Raw genomic sequence first — 18,809 nt, forward strand, 5'->3', positions numbered from 1 at the left:
CAAAATCCACACACAATGACACCACCAACAATAAATCCAAAACGAACAAGAACCAACGAACAATGGACATTAATATCCCTAAATGTCAATGGTCTTTATTTACCCATAAAAAGATATAGGCTAACAGAATGGATACGAAGACAGAATCCATCTTTCTGCTGTTTACAAGAAACACACCTCAACTTCAAAGACAGGCGATACCTCAGAGTAAAAGGATGGGAAAAGATTTTCCAATCAAATGGCCTCAAGAAACAAGCCGGTGTAGCAATCCTAATATCTAACAAATTGGACTTTAAACTAAAATCAATCAAAAGAGATGAAGAAGGGCATTTCTTACTCATCACAGGAAAAGTCCATCAAGATGAAATCTCAATCCTGAACATCTATGCTCCAAATACGAAGGCACCCACATTTGTGAAAGAAACATTACTAAAGCTCAAAACCACACATAAAACCACACACACTTATAGTAGGAGACTTCAACACCCCCCTTACACCATTGGACAGAACCACTAGACAGAAACTTAACAAAGAAACAAAGGATCTGAAAGAAGTTATGACCCAACTGGGTTTAACAGATATCTATAGAACATTCCATCCAAACACAAAAGAATATACCTTCTTCTCAGCACCACATGGAACCTTCTCAAAAATTGACCACATAGTTGGCAGCAAAGAAAACCTCCATAGTTACAAAAGTATTGAAATAACCCCCTGTATCTTATCAGACCACCATGCATTAAAGCAATATGAATTGCAGAAAACCTACATTTGCGTGGAAAATGAATAACTCCCAATTGCACCATTCCTGGGTTGAGGAAGAAATAAAAAAAGAAATTAAAGACTTACTAGAATTTAATGAGAATGTGGACACAACATACCCGAACTTATGGGACACTCTGAAAGCAGTGCTAAGAGGGAAGTTCATAGCAGTAAATGCTCACATAAAGAAATTGGAGGAAAGTCACATTAGAGAATTGACAGAACAACTGAAAGCTTTAGAGCAAAAAAAGCAAACATACCATGGAGGAGTAGACGCCAGGAAATAATCAACCTGAGAGCCGAAATCAACAAAGTAGAAACTAGGAAAACAGTACAAAGAATCAATGAAACAAAGAGTTGGTTCTTTGAGAAGATCAACAAGATAGACAAACCTCTAGCCAAACTAATCAAAAGGCAGAGAGAGAGCATGCTAATTAACAAAATCAGAAATGAAAAGGGGGATATAACAACGGACACTGAGGAAATCCAGAGAATCTTTAGGTCATACTTTGAAAACCTGTATTCCACAAAATTGAAAAATCTAAAGGAAATGGACAGCTTTCTGGATAAATATCACTTACCAAAATTAAATCAAGATCAGATAAACAGTTTAAATCGACCTATAACCCCTAATGAGATAGAAGCAGTCAGCAAAAGCCTCCCAACCAACAAAAGCCCAGGGCCAGATGGCTTCACTGCAGAATTCTACCAGAAATTCAAAGAAGAGCTAATTCCAGTACTCCTCAAACTGTTCCTCACAATAGAAGCAGATGGGTTATTGCCAAACTCTTTCTACAAGGCTACAATCACTTTGATACCCAAGCCACACAAAGATAAGACTAAGAAAGAGAACTACACACCTATATCCCTCATGAACATTGATGCTAAAATACTCAATAAAATATTGGTGAATCGAATCCAAGAACATATCAGAAAAATCATCCACCATGATCAAGTAGGCTTCATCCCAGGAATGCAAGGATGGTTCAACATACGAAAAACCATTAATGTGATCCACCATATAAACAAACTGAAAAAGAAAAACCACATGATAATCTCACTAGATGCTGAAAAAGCCTTTGACAAAATCCAACATCCCTTCATGATAAAGATCTTGGAGAGAATAGGAATAACAGGAACATATCTAAACATGATAAACGCAATATACACCAAACCAATAGCCAACATCAAACTAAATGGAGAGAAACTCGAAGCTTTTCCTCTAAAATCAGGAACAAGACAAGGATGTCCACTCTCTCCATACCTCTTCAATATTGTACTTGAAGTTCTAGCTAGAGCAATAAGACAAGAACAGGAGATCAAAGGGATACAAATTGGAAAGGGCGAAGTTAAACTTTCACTAATTGCAGATGACAGGATAGTCTACATAAGTGACCCGAAAAACTCTACCAGGAAACTCATACAGCTGATAAACACCTTCAGCAAGGTAGCAGGATACAAAATTAACTCAAAAAAATCTGTAGCCCTACTGTATACAGATGATAAACTCAATGAGAAAGAAATCATGGAAACATCACCTTTCACAATATCCACAAGCAACATAAAATATCTTGGGGTAACACTAACCAAAAAAGTGAAAGACCTGTACAATAAGAACTTTGAGACTTTAAAGAAAGAAATTAAAGAAGATACCAGAAAGTGGAAAGATCTCCCATGCTCTTGGATAGGCAGAATTAACATAGTAAAAATGGCAATCCTACCAAAAGCAATCTACAGATTCAACGCAATCCCTATCAAAATCCCAACACAGTTTTTCACAGACATTGAAAGAACAATACTCAACTTTATATGGAAAAATAAAAAACCCAGGATAGCCAAAACAACTCTTTACAATAAAAGATCTTCTGGAGGCATCACCATCCCTGACTTCAAGCTCTACTATAGAGCCATAGTTCTGAAAACAGCTTGGTATTGGCACAAGAATAGACAGATAGACCAACGGAATCGCATTGAAGACCCAGATATTAATCCTCTCACCTACGAACAGCTTATTTTTGACAAAGGTGCTAAATCCATACAATGGAAAAAAGATAGCATCTTCAACAAATGGTGCTGGCACAATTGGATTCGGACATGCAGAAAATTGCATATTGATCCATACCTGTCACCATGCACGAAACTTAAGTGCAAATGGATTAAAGATCTCTCCATAAATCCAGCTACACTGAATCTTCTAGAAGAGAAAGTGGGAACAACCCTTGAACAAATTGGCACAGGAGAACGATTCCTGAACATCACGCCAGAAGCACAGACACTGAGGTCTGCAATCAATAAATGGGACCTCCTGAAACTGAGAAGCTTCTGTAAGGCAAAGGACACAGTCAGTAAGACAAAACGACCACCCACAGAATGGGAAAAGATCTTCACCAGCCCCACATCTGACAGAGGACTGATTTCCAAAATATACAAGGAGCTCAAGAAGCTAGCCACCAAAACACCATACAATGAAATTAAAAAGTGGGGTGCAGAACTAAACAGAGATTTTTCAACAGAGGAATCTGAAATGGCTGAAAGACACTTAAGAAAGTGCTCAAAATCCTTGGCCATCAGAGAAATGCAACTCAAAACAACTCTGAGATACCACCTCACACCTGTCAGAATGGCTAAAATCAAAAATACCAATGACAACCTATGCTGGAGAGGTTGCGGAGAAGAAGGAACACTCCTCCATTGCTGGTGGGAGTGTGAACTTGTAAGACCACTTTGGAAATCAGTATGGCGGTTGCTCAGAAAAATGGGAATCAGTCTACCTCAAGATCCAGCCATTCCTCTCTTAGGTATATACCCAAATACTGCATGTCCATACAACAAGGACATATGTTCAACCATGTTCATAGCAGCATTGTTTGTAATAGCCAGAACCTGGAAGCAACCTAGATGCCCCTCAACTGAAGAATGGAAAGAGAAAATGTGGTACATTTATACAATGGAGTACTACTCAGCAGAAAAATGCAATGGAATCTTGAAATTCGCAGGCAAATGGATGGAACTAGAAGAAACCATCCTGAGTGAGGTAACCCAATCACAAAAAGACAAACATGGTATGTACTCACTCATATATGATTTTTAGACATAGAGCAAAGGATTACCAGCCTATAATCCTCTTCCCCAAAGAAACTAGAAATCATGAATGACTCTAAGGGATAAATGGACCCCAGGAATGGGAAGTAGCATAAACTCCCGAGCTAATTGAGAGCATGAGGGTAGGGGAGTGGGTGCTGCCACAATAAGAGCACAAGAAGAAGAGGAGAGGAGAAGAAATGGAGGAGCAGATATATTGAGTTGGGGGAAGAATAGAGGAGAGAGAGCAGGATGAGAGATACCATATCAGAGGGAGCCACTATAGGTCCGAGAAGAGATCTGGAACTAGAAAGATCTCCAGAGACCTATAAGGATGACACAATCTGACAGTCCGGGCAGTGGAGGAGAGGATGGCCTAGAAGCCCCTCCCCTAGAATGAGAGTGATGACTACTCTTTATGCTATCCTAGAGTCCTCATCCAGTGGCTGATGGAAACAGAGACAGACATCCACAGAAATACACTGAGCTGAATTCTGGAACCTAGTTGAAGAGAGGGAGGAATGAAGAACGAAGGAGTCTGTACCAGGTTGGAGAAACCCACATAAACAGTTGGCCTGAAAAAGGGAAAGCATATCGACCCCAGATGCTCTTTGGGAGGCCAGTACGGGACTAATCCAGCCCCCTGATCATGGATGCCATCGGGGAGGCCCCTGCACTCCTGGGAGCCTCCGGAGGTGGACTGACTTTTTGCCCTGGTGTATGTGGGGGACTTCGAGAGCCCATCCCACTTGAAGGGATGCACTCTGTTTCTGAACACATGGGGAGGGACCCAGGCCCAGCACAGGAAGATTTGGTGGACTTGGTGGAGCCCCGGTTGGGGGCCCTACCCTGCCTGGGGAGTGGTGGGTGGATGGGGTGGGGGGTAGGTTGGAGGTGGGGGAGAAGGAATGAGGGTAAGGGGAGGGAGAGGGAGAGGGAGAGGGGAATTACATGTGAAACAAGCCTGTTCCCTAACTTGAATTAATAATAATAATAATAAAAAGAGAGAAAAAATTTAGTTTGGGGAAAATTGATTATGAGATTATAATACATATTTGCTTAGGCTTTAATTTATAACATCTTTTTGAGCTATCATTAGGTAGCTTCTTTTCTTGTGTATTTCTATATTTTATATCCTTGAGAGGCATTAGGTCTTTACTATGATTAGTAAAGTTGATTACGAAAATACCCAAGGGCTTTAGAAATGTAATATACAATCAAGATATCACATGGGACAATGTTGTTCCTAATTGTTCAAGCTGTAGACTCCCTGGCAAATTTTAGTGCCACTCCTTAGTTTTCAGGTTCCTGATGATTTGATAATATATATTTGTGGCAGAGTTTGATAGCCCTATTTAATCCTTTGATGCTATGTTTGGTCTAGTAAATTTTCCTGATAGTGTAGCCCAACATCACATGATACATCCAGTGGACTCCACTATTTTCAGGGATATTTGTATTAATTACTAAGCAAGAACATTTCAGGACTTCACAACTCTTAGAAAAGACTTCTTCAATAAATGCATTACTCAGAGGCCCATGTGTTTGGGTGAGTTGATTTTCTTCTGTTGTTTTGTTGCAATGAGAGAATACTGACTGACACATTTCAGGAAAAAACAATAGACCCTAAAACCCTCAAAAGAACTAAGAAAAAGGTATACTACATCCTGGTAGTTTTCTAATTTTATATCTGCTCTCTATTAATGAAATCAATATTTTAAATATTAGTTAATTATTAAATGCATCTTTAAATTATCACTATATCTGAGGAGGTAAGGGTCCTGTCTGAAGGTAACAGTCCTATCTGAAGAAAACATACAATATTAGACTAGTTGAGTGATAAATGGTGTCTCAGGATTTTTATTCCAGCATGCAGATGGTACATAAATGATCATAATTTGAGGGTTACCCTCAACATTTCAAAGTCTCCCTCAACTAAGTTGTGAATGTGAAGTCAGCTTTGGCTAAGAAGAGAATTTAAGGCCAGCCTGAAATTTATGAGACTTTGTATTAAAAATAGTGAAAAGAAAAAATAGAAAATAGGTTTTATAATTGAAAGCTAAAACCTCATTGCTTGCCTACATACAGAGAAGGTACTATACCACATACAGATCATGGTATAGTAAGGCATCACAGTATTGAGAATGCGATGGAAAGTTAACACTTGAGATGAATATGTACAATATATAGGTTGATAAATCCATAAAGGGTTATAGAAATTTGTATTAATGGTACTGAGATTGAAATTTTCAGCTGGATAGTATTGAAAGTTGGGAGAATGTAGATTTTATGTTTCCTTAATAAAACATTTAAATAAATAAAATTACCACCATCAGGTTAGAGTGGTGATATAAATTATCCTCACAGTGTTACATGGACTATTTTAAAATCATAGGGGAGTATGAGAAATAAGACAAGAATCTAGATGTGTTGAACTTAAACTGATGAGTGTTGCCTAGGAATTGTTTTTAGCGGATAACATCACTAAAGGTAAAAGCACAAATGGACCACAGAAAGGATAAAGGCAAGTGTACAAGAGGACAGGAAGACAGTTCCCTGACTAGTTTCCCAGATAAGGTTGTGCCCCATCAGTTTCATGGTTTCAGGAAAAGAAGATTTTGTATATTCAGTTCCCAAAGTTTGCCACTGACAGCTATTCATGCTTGGCCCTGATTGTGAGAACTATATAATTCATTAAATATAAAAGGAAAGACTAATGGCTTAAAGGCTGCTGAACTCAATGAGGTATATCTGCTCTTAATCATGGTGTATTTTATAACCTCCTTGTCATCATGAACCTCATTTCTTATTATTAACACCTTCCTTCTGCTGTTTGGAATGTAACTAAAAGCATCCAGGAATATTAGATCTCTGTTTGGACAATTGTTTTTGACCACTATTTAAAATTCAATACTCTATTTTCTTCAATGGCTTAAAATACGTTTCTATATCTAATGTATCTCACTGTCTATAATGGCTGATTTTCCCATATACCGAAACCAAACTGAGAAAAGGAACAGCTTTGTATTCTCTGTTTCTTTTTAACTATTATGTGACATCAGGTAAAGCCTGTATTTTGCTCTACACACAATACAATGAATTCAAATTCAATAAGAATTTAAATGTTTTATATACTGCCATAGTATATATTGCTAATATACTCCAATGATATGCTTCAATGACTAAAAATTCATATTGTAAAGTCAATTTTGAAAGAGTAATATAATGCTGAAATTAGCATATAATAAGAAAGTTAAGGTTTTGCTTTTGCTCAGAGTATTATACTGTATACCTTAGGTTAGTTTCACAAGTGTGACATTTTTGCCTTAACTCCCAAGTACTGGGAGTCACATCATATAATATTTTCCATAAGACTAAAATAATGTTAAACGATAAAGACATGAAAACTTTTGGAATTTATGATGTATATTTCCTCCAACAGATTTCCCACTTATTTTTTTAAATTATTTTTTATTTGCATTAGAAACAAGATAGTTTTACATGACAATCCCAGTTCCCTTCTCCCTCCTATCCTCCGCTACCACCCTCACCCCTGGAACTAAAACCCTACTTATTACATATCCTTTCTTCTATTCTTCCCCTGACTCAACCTTTCTGCAACCCTCATGACCTCTGCATCCTTCCTCTTCTTCCCTTCTCATTCTCCTAGCACCCTCCCCCCTCTTTTGTGATCTCAATTTGCTTAGGGGATCTTGCCCCTTTATATTAATAGACGTGGTTAGACTGGACCATCTAAAGAGGCTGTCTTTAGATTGAATCACTTTATTTAAATATATCTAACAATAATCTGTCTCCTTTCAAGATATTATCTTTACAATAAGTTAAATCACAAAATAATATGGGTTTATGGAATACATGTAATATAACCAGACATTATTATTAGAGCAACAGTATTTTCAGCAATATTATATAGTACATGTCAAAGTGTACAGTAAATTTTTCTTAGTTTTCTCTATTACATAAAATAGTTCTGACCTTGACAAATGACCTTTCCTTTTTGTCAATAGAATTCTTGAAAATCAGACTTCTGCAGTGACCTTCATTCTCGTGGGCTTCTCAGAATACCCAGACCTCCAAGTACCACTGTTCCTCCTCTTCCTGACCATATACACAGTCACTGTGCTGGGGAACCTGGGCATGATTGCCATCATCAGGCTCAACCCCAAGCTCCACACCCCCATGTACTTTTTTCTTAGTCACCTGTCCTTTGTGGATTTCTGTTACTCCACTGTTGTGACTCCCAAACTCTTAGAAAACTTGGTTGTGGAAGACAGAAGGATCTCCTTCACAGGCTGTGTCACGCAGTTCTTCTTTGCATGCATATTTGTGGTGACAGAGACATTCATGTTGGCAGTGATGGCCTATGACAGGTTTGTGGCAGTGTGCAACCCTCTCCTCTACACAGTGGCTATGTCTCCAAAGCTCTGCTGGTCACTAGTAGCTGCATCATACTCTTGGGCTGTATTTCTTTCCTTTATATTCATATACTTTCTTCTGACCTTGTTCTTCTGTGGGACCAAGTTCATAAATAACTTCGTGTGTGAGCATGCTGCCATTGTTGCTGTATCCTGTTCTGACCCCTACATTAGCCAGAAAGTCATTTTCATCTTTGCTACTTTCAATGAACTAAGCAGTCTGTTGATCATTATCACCTCTTACATTTTCATCGTCATCACTGTCATGAAAATGCCTGCTGCTGGAGGGCGCTACAAAGTCTTCTCCACCTGTGCCTCCCATCTCACTGCTATCAGCATTTTTCATGGCACCATCCTCTTTCTCTACTGTGTTCCCACTACCAAAAGTTCCTGGCTTCTGGTCAAGGTGGCCTCTGTCTTCTACACAGTCATCATTCCCATGCTGAACCCACTGATATACAGCCTCAGGAACAAGGATGTGAAAGATGCAGTTAGGAAGCTAATGAGCTCTCATTTGTCATTGTAAAATGTGCTTTTAGAAAGATGTGGTTTTTAATTTAATTCCGTGGTCTGTTAAAAAAGACAATAATCTTTATGTTCAGTTTCCTTCTATAAATCATCCTGTTATCAATACAAAAAAATACATTACAGCAACCTCCAAGCTGTAAATATTTTTAAACAATGATATTTAGGCCATTTTGCTAACTATTTTATTCAGATATTTTAAGAACTATTATTTCTTGTATGCTTCCATGTTTATATACTTTAACATAATGCTGTCCAGAAAGTATTTAATTCAAGCTGTATATTGAAAATATCAGCCTTTTCAGATGATCTGAAGTGACTTATCAAGGAAACCTATATGATAATTTAAACATAAATATTTAGAGCTATTCAATAACCAGTAATGAAAATGATGGAAAATCTAACATAATTCTTTACAAGCTATGCTTACACTGGACATTTTGCTCAACACAATTACAGAATATAAATATTATAAATAAAACTTACAATATTTAGAATTATTAGATTTAAAATTTATTTGGTATTATACATTGAGTTTCTTTTAAACAGATTTTTGTTTTATTTTTCATTAGGTGTGTGTGTGTGTGTGTGTATGTGTGTGTGTGTGTGTGTGTGTGTGTGTTGGTTCTTACATGTAGTCTTGAAGCCAGGAGTTGATAAACATATCAAAAATAGCATTGAAAATATTCACAAAGCTGCAATGTCATTTATTGCAATGTCTTTGTGCATCTGTAGCTATTTATTGAAATTTGTATTTGAATCACAACAGATGAATATGTTTTTACTACTAGTCTATGTGATTCCCTTAGAAATGTTGATACTTTAATGAAAGCTGGCAAGATATTATTTTTCAGTTATATAAATCTACACAACTTCTTTAATGTTGGTTAATTATTGTTATATATGTATTTACTGTAGTGAGACATTATGTCATTGTGGCTTTTATCTGTACATTTATCTAGTTACTAGATAGTGAAGATAATAGTTTAAAGTTCATTAACCTCTGGATCTAAGAGAGGAATAATCCAGACTGAAATACAATTAAATATCAAATTCAAACATTTTATAAAAGTGGATATATAGTTTGTTAGGAATTTAAAATTATTTTGTCATTTAAACTTCAACCATGTATCCAAATGTTTATGATATAATTTAATATGTATAAAATTATTGGGATTATTGTAGTGCAAGTTATGTGATAGGGTTCTATATCTATTCACTTTCAATAATGCCTATATATATATATGTATATATATACATACATATATATATATATCAAACATATCCATCAGAATATAGTTTATGATGATATGTAAAATGAGGGTATATGGAAAGAAAGGTGGCTCAGTGATTAATTGCATATCCTACACTTCCAAAGATGTAGTATTGTCTGTCAGTATCTAGAATTCTGGAATAAGATGCCATGGACTATGAGGGCATTAGAACTCACCCTCAAACACAAATATACATGCATAAAAGAGTGGGAAGAAGGTTGTAGAGATGGCTCAGTGGTTAAGAACACTCTTAACTCTTGCTGAGGACCCAAATTAAATTCCCAGGCCCCACATGACAGCTCACAGTCACTTGTAAAATCTCTTCCCAGGCATATCTAGCTCCCATCTGATCTCCTTGGCGGCCAGCATACATATTGTTCACAGGCAAACATACAGACAAAACACTAGTACACATAAAATAAACAAAAAAATTTAAAAAGAACATGATCAATGTTACTAACATTTGATTTAATGGGTCTTAATATTATGTACATATCAGTGAGAGAATTCAGTAAAATAATCCCAGGAGAAGTCAAAGAGTCATGGGGATGTCCTTCTGTATGCTGTGAATACATGTTTCTCTTACTGGTTGATGAATAAAGCTGTTTTGGCCAATGGACAGGCAGGATGTGACCAGGAAGGAAGTATAGGTGGGGCTATAAGACTAGAAGAATTCTTGAAAAAGTAGAGCAGAAAGTGAGTCTCTAAGGAGATGCTGTGTAGGTGTTGAGAAAGCAAGAGGCTCAGACATCACCACTAAGCCAAGACCATGTAAAGATATACAGATTAACAGGTTAATAATTAAGAGAGATTTAGCCAATAAGAAGCCTGAGCTAAAGGCCAAACAGTTTATAAGTAGTATAAGCCTCTGTGTGTTTATTTGGGACTAAACAGCTGTGGGATTGGGCAAGATAGAAACCTTCACTCTATATGAGGTGCCCCACATGGGACATGAACTCATGACCCTGAGATTAAGAGTCTCAGGGATTCTAAACACAAAAGAACATAATTGAGTACAGATTCTTGGTAGTAGCATTTTCTCAGGTGGGCTCTGCTTGCTAGAGGCAAGCAGAAGCTCATGTCCTATAAGGAGGCTTCCTGACCAAGTATTAGCGGCAAAAAACACACAGCTTTCTTAAGAGGTCCTGCTACTGAGTGTATTATGTGGAGTGTATTAACAGCCAATAGCATGCCTCTTGGTGGTAGCATGGACCGAGAAACTATGAAGAGTTATGGCAATAAGCATGGCTTCCACTAGCACCTCCACCATGTAGCTAGACTGTCAGAAAGCCAAGGAATAGAGTGGGGCCAATCATGCTTTTTAGCAGAACAAAGACTCATGTGGTCAGAAAAAAAAAAAGAGAGATATACTGTAAAGAGAGATTCAGAGGAAAACGCCCTGTAAATGGTATAAAATCTGTTTAAAAATATATGTAGGTTTTGTAGAGAAAAGAAAATGATAGAGAAAGTCCTTAAAAAGAAAAGGAGTAACTGGGTGTGGTAGCACATGCCTTTAATCCCAGCACTTGGTGGGCAGAGGCATGAAGATCTCTGTGACTTCAAGGAAAACTTGGTCTACAGAGTGAGTTTGCAGGAGAGCCAAAGATACACAGAGAAACCCTGTTGCAAAAAACAATCATAAAATAAAAAAGAAAAGATATAGAGTAATTAAAAGGTCACATAAAGATGGAAAGTACACAGAGAGCCTGGATACTGTATGTTATTGTGTTATCTTTGAGTTTATTGATGAAGAAGGAGCAACAGCTGCTAAAAGACATTTGATTATAAATGCTGCTGGATTACTCCAACCTATATATTTTTTAAATGCCTTAACTTCAAATTTTAAGTCTAAGCACATGTACCTTTGGTAAAGAGATTCTGTTTTTATTTACACAGAAGATGACAAGCTGTGGATACTTTCCAGACTATTATGGCTTGATCAAACAAGACCTCCTGAAGCAGTGGCCTAGTGCCTCACAGACAGCTACAGCCGGGATTTGGACATCTTTTTGGGTTTTCTCATGATCTCCATGGGATTGACAGTGCCACCAAACAGCAATTTGGAAGCAGTTTGGAAAGCACTACACACAATTTCCCAAATGTTGTTTATAAATGTTTGTTTTCATTTAAATGGGGTTGGTTATAAATGGTTAATGATTGCCGGGCGTTGGTGGCACACGCCTTTAATCCCAGAACTCGGGAGGCAGAGGCAGGCAGATCTCTACGAGTTCGAGGCCAGCCTGGTCTCTAGAGCAAGTGCCAGGATAGGCTCCAAAGCTATACAGAAACCTGTCTCGAAAAACCAAAAATAAATAAATAAATAAATGGGTAGTGATCATAGTCACTATCTTTCCAAAGAAACGAAAATTTGACATAGAAATGAATACTTGCATTAATATGGATTTTGGTTTATTGATACAAATTTAAGGTCAATTTTGCTATATATTTTACTCTATTTTTGTTTAGGTGTCATGTTTATAAAGGTCATTTAAAAATATAGTGTATAATTAAATACAGATTATAGTCACCTGTGGTAGTCAAAACTTATAGTTAGTTAGGTTTTCTAGATATACAGAGATATATTTCAAATGGATATTCTTCAAAAGCTTTCAAAGACCCACAGAATATAGCATTTAAAATGGCTTAGTAAAGTTTTTCACGACAATGAAACACAACTGATCCTGGCAACACCAATTATGCCAGAAAGGAATAATTGCATCAAAAAAACTCGTTTATGGAGTTTGTCTAAAATGTGTCAGGGATATCCATTTGGACAAGAAACTACTCTTGCCTGGACTGCTTGACAGCATGCTGTTCAAACTGGACAAGCATGTTACAAAGAAAAGTGACTGCTGAGCTTTCCAAGGGACAGATGATTCTTCATGTTTCCTTCGTCATCAAAGTCTGTCAGACATTCTTCAGACTGAAAAGGGATGCCCCAACATTACAAAGAAACTTTGGATGACTGTCCAGGCATTAAGATGTCTCTGTCAGTTCTAGAGTTTATATATTATTCTTCTGGGGTCTTTGATGGAGTTGAGGACGGAGAGTTATGGGTATTATTTTTCTTAGTTATGATAAAAGATAAGTTGCATATAAAACTTTATGCATACAAAGGTAAATGATAAAATATTTTCTTTAAATTTTTCCAAATGTAAATGGGCTAAATATTATTAAATGTAGTTCTTGCTTCATAACTGTTTTGTTATATATAATTTTACTATGTTAAAGTGAAAACCTTCCTTTTTATTTCGACAGAAAAGAGGAAATGATGGGGGATCTCCTTCTGTATGTTTGAATATATGTTTCTCTTATTGGTTGGTGAATAAAGCTGTTTTGGCCAATGGACAGGCAGGGTATAGCCAGGCAGAAACGATAGGTGGGGCAATGAGATTAGGAGAATTCAGGAAAGAGGAACAAAGAAAGTGAGTCTCTAGGCAGATGCCATTTAGCTGCTGAGAAAGCAATAGTTTTGGGCATAACTGGTAAGTCAAGACCATGTGGAGATACACAGATTAAGAGAAACAGATTAACAATTAAGAGAGTGCTAGCCAATAAGAAGCCTGAGACAAAGGCCAAACAGTTCACAATTAATATCAGCTTCTGTGTGTTTATTTGTGACCAAACAGCTGTGGGAGTGGGCAAGATAAAAACATTCAGTCAACAAAGAGCACATGTCCAGGACAGCTAAGGGAGATAGGATATATATGTGTAAATATGTGTTCATTAACATATAATACTATATATATATATATAGTGCTACATATATATTGCATACATATAATACTTTTAGTAATATATAAATCTTATTTATATAAAGGTATTATATATATCATATATTATATATACTTTTATAATATATGATTATTGTTACATGTATGATGCACTACATACATATATATGTGTGTAATGTATATATATATGTATATGTGTGTATATATATATATATATATATATATATATATATATATATATATACATACGTTATTTGCTGAACTGCTGTTACTTGCTCTTTTTGTTTTTCTGCATTTTGTATCCATTAAAGTCACTACATATTCATTATGATTAGAAAGTACAGTTGATAGTACGAATGCCCCAGGGCTTTAGACATGTAACATACGATCCCATGGGACATTGTTACAGATGTTAGTTCAAATTGTAGCCTCCCAGGAACTTTTCCACTGACAATCCCCTAATGTCCTGATTCCCAAGGCCATGATGACATACATTTGTACCAATGTTTGGAACCAGTATTTAATTTTTAGATGCAATGTTTTGTCTGGAATATTTCAATTTGTCTGAGAGAGTGGCTAAACTTCATTTTAAACACTCATTAAAATATATTTCTGACACAAATTCTTCCAGGGCTGTTTCTAATTATTAACTAGTAAATAAGATTTTTGAAGCTCATTAATCTTAGCAAAGAATTCTTAAGTAAATGCATCACTCGGGGCCCTTTGTATTTGGGTGAGTTGATTCTGTTTTGTTATCTCAATTGAATGAAGGACCTTAGTATTCATTACAAGGGAAAATCGGATTTGTGGATCCCAACAACCTTAAGTCCAACTTCCTTTCCTACGAAAGCATCCATAGTACTCTTGAATGTTTCTTTCTTCTTTTTCTAGTATATATTTTCTGTTTAATCAATCCAGGAAAAACATATTAGAAAGAAATAATAAAATCCAATTTATCATAACTCTCCACAGGTAAGTGACATGGACAATAAATACTCTTAAAACAGAAGATTTAAAGGATAGAATGGTAGCAGGGGCTGGTACTCTCAACACTTAGAGTGTGGAGGCTGGAAGATCAAGATTATGAATCCATCCTTAATTAAATTGTAAGTTTACAGCACGCTGTGGCTACATAGCTATTTGAAGGCCATACAGGGCTACATAAGATCTGTTCTAAGAAAAGTAAAAGAAATCAAAAGTGAATAATTTTTAATAATGGAGAAACAGCAACATCTTTTCTTGACTATATGTAGAAGAAATGATTATACTGGGTAATACCTATCACAGAAAGTGATTCAATAATGCATGATAATATTGAGAAAAAAAGAGAAAAATAAAATTCTTCAGATTCATATACACATTATATCAAGTTGCTAAATATTTCAGGGTTTGACCAGAATGTATCTGCAATAGTAGATTGGATGTGTAGAGTTTAGTGGGTTCAAGAAGTCATAACAATGTATATTTCATGTCTTGTTCCTAAAACTTTTGGAATCCATAAAGTAAATAATGCTAGCCTAGCATGACCATGTAAATTACTCTCAAAATGTCACATAAACTATTTTTTACTGACAAAATCATAAATGTTCAGTGAACTCTGTTTACTTCAATGATACTTCCTTTCTTATCTCTATTACACCGCTTTGTACAAGATCCTGTCCCTAATACATGTTTTTTTTAATTTATTTTGTTTTCTGCCCTTCTGATTTTAAGGCATTCTGTATGACAATGTTTTTGCAACTATTCATTGGGGCATGATGGGTTTGTTATTTTGCTACCAAACTGAAGCCAATTATTATTCTTATCCATCAATCCAACACTTGTTTATAATTCTGCAATGAGTTGAACCCTATGAACCTTTTTCTGACCCAGGGTAATTGACAGCTTCAGTTTGTACAGGGTCACCACAAATAACTGTAGCTATGCTTTTCATAGATGTGCCTTGCCAAAAAGATTGAATTTACACTCCTAACACTTATCTTTTGGCTCCGAAAGTCTTTCTGCTCCCTGTTCCATAGTGTTTCCTGATCTTTGCATCTTGTGCTATCTCAATAACACATTCAGAGCTCAGAACTCACAAGTCCATTATCCTCAGCATCCTGAGGAGCTTTGAGTCTCCTAATTCATTATTGCTTTTAACAATTTCTTCACAACAACCCTAGCATACATTTTTCTCTGATCACATTACAATGAATATTATTAATCTAAGAATAAACCTTTAAAATTCAAATTTATTCAGCATAAATAAAAATCTATTAAACATTACCAGAGAACTGTTACATACTGTATTTTGAAATTATGTTATTTGATATTCAAAATATATTGAAAGGGCAAATAAATAGAGAAAAATAAGGTAAATACAAGTGATAATATTATGAAAAAAACTAACATTGACGTTTCTATGTTATTCATATTTTATGAAACATGGTATTCATGTGGCCTAGGCTAGACATACACTTGTGATCCTTCAGCTTTTACAAGCTTTTGTATTGAATTGCAAGAGAACAACAGTCATATTTGTATTTTAAGCTATGAATTAATGTGGGAGGCACAATAGTAACTAAGCTGCAGATAATTGTAATGTTGATTTACTGTCAAAAGAACTATTTTCTGCTTTCAAATTTAGATGGTTTAGTTGTTAGATGGACATTTCTCAGGAATGCAGCTGTCTCTGATAGTAATGGCAATTTTTCATAAAATATAGCTTGATAAGGAATTCTTGGAATTCTTTATTACTGCCTTAGTCATCTTTGCAATATATTTAACTGAAAAAAAATCATTGGGTATGTGTTGTAAAATAAAATGTTGAAATAATTAAAGAGAAACTTGTTTATATTTTAGTCATATTCCATAGTACCCATGGAACAGTTTATTATGCTTCTTTTTATTGGTCTAAATTACAAATATTAGTTCCGAACTTGAGAAATTGCATTTCACTTTTCTCCATAGCATTCCTAAAAACAAGACATCTGAGGTGACCTTTATCCTTGTGGGCTTCTCAGAATACCCAGACCTCCAAGTACCTCTGTTCCTCCTCTTCCTGACCATATACACAGTCACTGTGCTGGGGAACCTGGGCATGATTGCCATCATCAGGCTCAACCCCAAGCTCCACACCCCCATGTACTTTTTTCTTAGTCACCTGTCCTTTGTGGATTTCTGTTACTCCACTGTTGTGACTCCCAAACTCTTAGAAAACTTGATTGTGGAAGACAGAAGGATCTCCTTCACAGGCTGTGTCACGCAGTTCTTCTTTGCATGCATATTTGTGGTGACAGAGACATTCATGTTGGCAGTGATGGCCTATGACAGGTTTGTGGCAGTGTGCAACCCTCTCCTCTACACAGTGGCTATGTCTCCAAAGCTCTGCTGGTCACTAGTAGCTGCATCGTACTCCTGGGGTATAACCTGTTCCTTTGTATTCATACATTTTATGTTGACCTTGTTCTTCTGTGGGACCAAGTTCATAAATAACTTCGTGTGTGAGCATGATGCCATTGTTGCTGTATCCTGCTCTGACCCCTACATTAGCCAGAAAGTCATTTTCATCTTTGCTACTTTCAATGAACTAAGCAGTCTGATGATCATCCTCACTTCTTATTTTTTCATTGTCATCACTGTCATGAAAATGCCTACCACTGGAGGACGCTACAAAGTCTTCTCTACCTGTGCCTCCCATCTCACAACCATCACCATTTTCCATAGCATTATCATCTGTCTCTACTGTGTTCCCACTACCAAAAGTTCCTGGCTTCTGGTCAAGGTGGCCTCTGTCTTCTACACAGTCATCATTCCCATGCTGAACCCACTGATATACAGCCTCAGGAACAAGGATGTGAAAGATGCAGTTAGGAAGCTAATGAGCTCCCATTCGTCATCATAAAATGTGGTTCCTGAGCAAGTAAGTTTTCTTTCTAATCAACAAGCAGACATTTCTTATTTTCTTCTCATAGTGCATCTCATGTCAACTCAGACTCACATTTAATATAATAAATTGTAAACTGTAAATATTATTGTAGACTGATACCCATACTATTTAAAATAGAATTCCATACATTTATTTTTATGAAAATAATTATGTATAAGTGCTGAGTAGGGTTTTCAGTGTGTATTTTCGGTTTTTCAAGACAGGGTTTCTGTGTGTAACAGCCCTGTCTGTCCTGAACTTTGCTTTTATAGACCAGCTTGGCATCAAACACACAGAGACCCACCTGCCTCTTCCTCCTGGGTGCTAGGATTAAAGGCGTGTGCCACTACTCTTTAGCTTTGAGATACTTTTTAGTTTCAAAATTTGTGTGGATTTTAAAATGATTTGTATAATTACATCAAGACAAAGTTTGTTCCCAAGAACTACTAAATAGGAAATGCTGACTATGATTTTTGTAATTTAACTATGCATGAAATATGTTTGCATTGGAAATTATTGCAGCAAACACAAAAATATAATTACCAACATTTCCTCTGATTTTCTTGTTTTGAATACCATCTCAATTGAAACAATAATGTGAATGATGCAGTTGGGAAGCTATTAAGCTCTCACTTTTCATCATAAAGTGTATTCCCTGAGCAAGTATATTTATTTTAGGGCGTACCATAAAAGCTTTTGCTCAGGGTTCAAAAAGTGATGCTACAATAAGTGAAGGAAGTAAAATCTGAAGACTATAGAAAAAGAATCTTCTCACAAGATATTCTTGTTATTCATGTGCTGTTTGTTGTTCTTTCTTTTCAACTCTAATTCTCTGTTTGATTCATTCTTCTTTTTCATTTTCCTATATACTTATTTTTCCTACATTCTCATCCTTTTACATATCTGCTAATTTCTCTGGTTTCTCCCTCTCTATTCTCCTCTCTCTTCAAATTTCTCTCCTTCTAAAGGCTTGAAGCAAAAGATAATAGACACAGAGTTAGATTTTCATTGGTCAGAAAGCACATTGCCAAGCTAAGTGATAAAAGCTGAGCCATTGCTATGGCAACATAAATGATCCAGGTTACAGAAG

General features: G+C 36.2%; 2 protein-coding genes across 2 annotated transcripts; both read left to right on the plus strand.

The window, feature by feature from the left end:
* Window positions 1-5,363: 5,363 nt before the first annotated feature.
* Window positions 5,364-8,805, plus strand: LOC100773615 (olfactory receptor 5D13-like). Its single transcript, XM_035447063.1, has 2 exons — window positions 5,364-5,392; window positions 7,872-8,805. Exons 1-2 carry the CDS (start codon window positions 5,364-5,366, stop codon window positions 8,803-8,805), a joined length of 963 nt encoding a protein of 320 aa, XP_035302954.1.
* Window positions 8,806-13,465: 4,660 nt separating this feature from the next.
* Window positions 13,466-17,695, plus strand: LOC100773899 (olfactory receptor 5D13). Its single transcript, XM_027420925.1, has 2 exons — window positions 13,466-13,503; window positions 16,723-17,695. Exons 1-2 carry the CDS (start codon window positions 13,466-13,468, stop codon window positions 17,693-17,695), a joined length of 1,011 nt encoding a protein of 336 aa, XP_027276726.1.
* The last annotated feature ends 1,114 nt before the right edge of the window (window positions 17,696-18,809 follow it).

The sequence above is a fragment of the Cricetulus griseus genome, chromosome 6, assembly GCF_003668045.3.
Source record: "Cricetulus griseus strain 17A/GY chromosome 6, alternate assembly CriGri-PICRH-1.0, whole genome shotgun sequence".
NCBI lineage: Eukaryota > Metazoa > Chordata > Mammalia > Rodentia > Cricetidae > Cricetulus > Cricetulus griseus.

What these genes read in the sequence shown, in the direction of transcription:
- LOC100773899 (XM_027420925.1), top strand. Translation starts at nt 13,466, where the DNA reads ATGAGATTAGGAGAATTCAGGAAAGAGGAACAAAGAAA. An exon ending in AGGAAAGAGGAACAAAGAAA is followed by an intron (nt 13,504 to 16,722) that starts GTGAGTCTCTAG and finishes TACAAATATTAG; the next exon opens with TTCCGAACTTGAGAAATTGC.
- LOC100773615 (XM_035447063.1), top strand. Translation starts at nt 5,364, where the DNA reads ATGCATTACTCAGAGGCCCATGTGTTTGG. An exon ending in TCAGAGGCCCATGTGTTTGG is followed by an intron (nt 5,393 to 7,871) that starts GTGAGTTGATTT and finishes TTTTGTCAATAG; the next exon opens with AATTCTTGAAAATCAGACTT.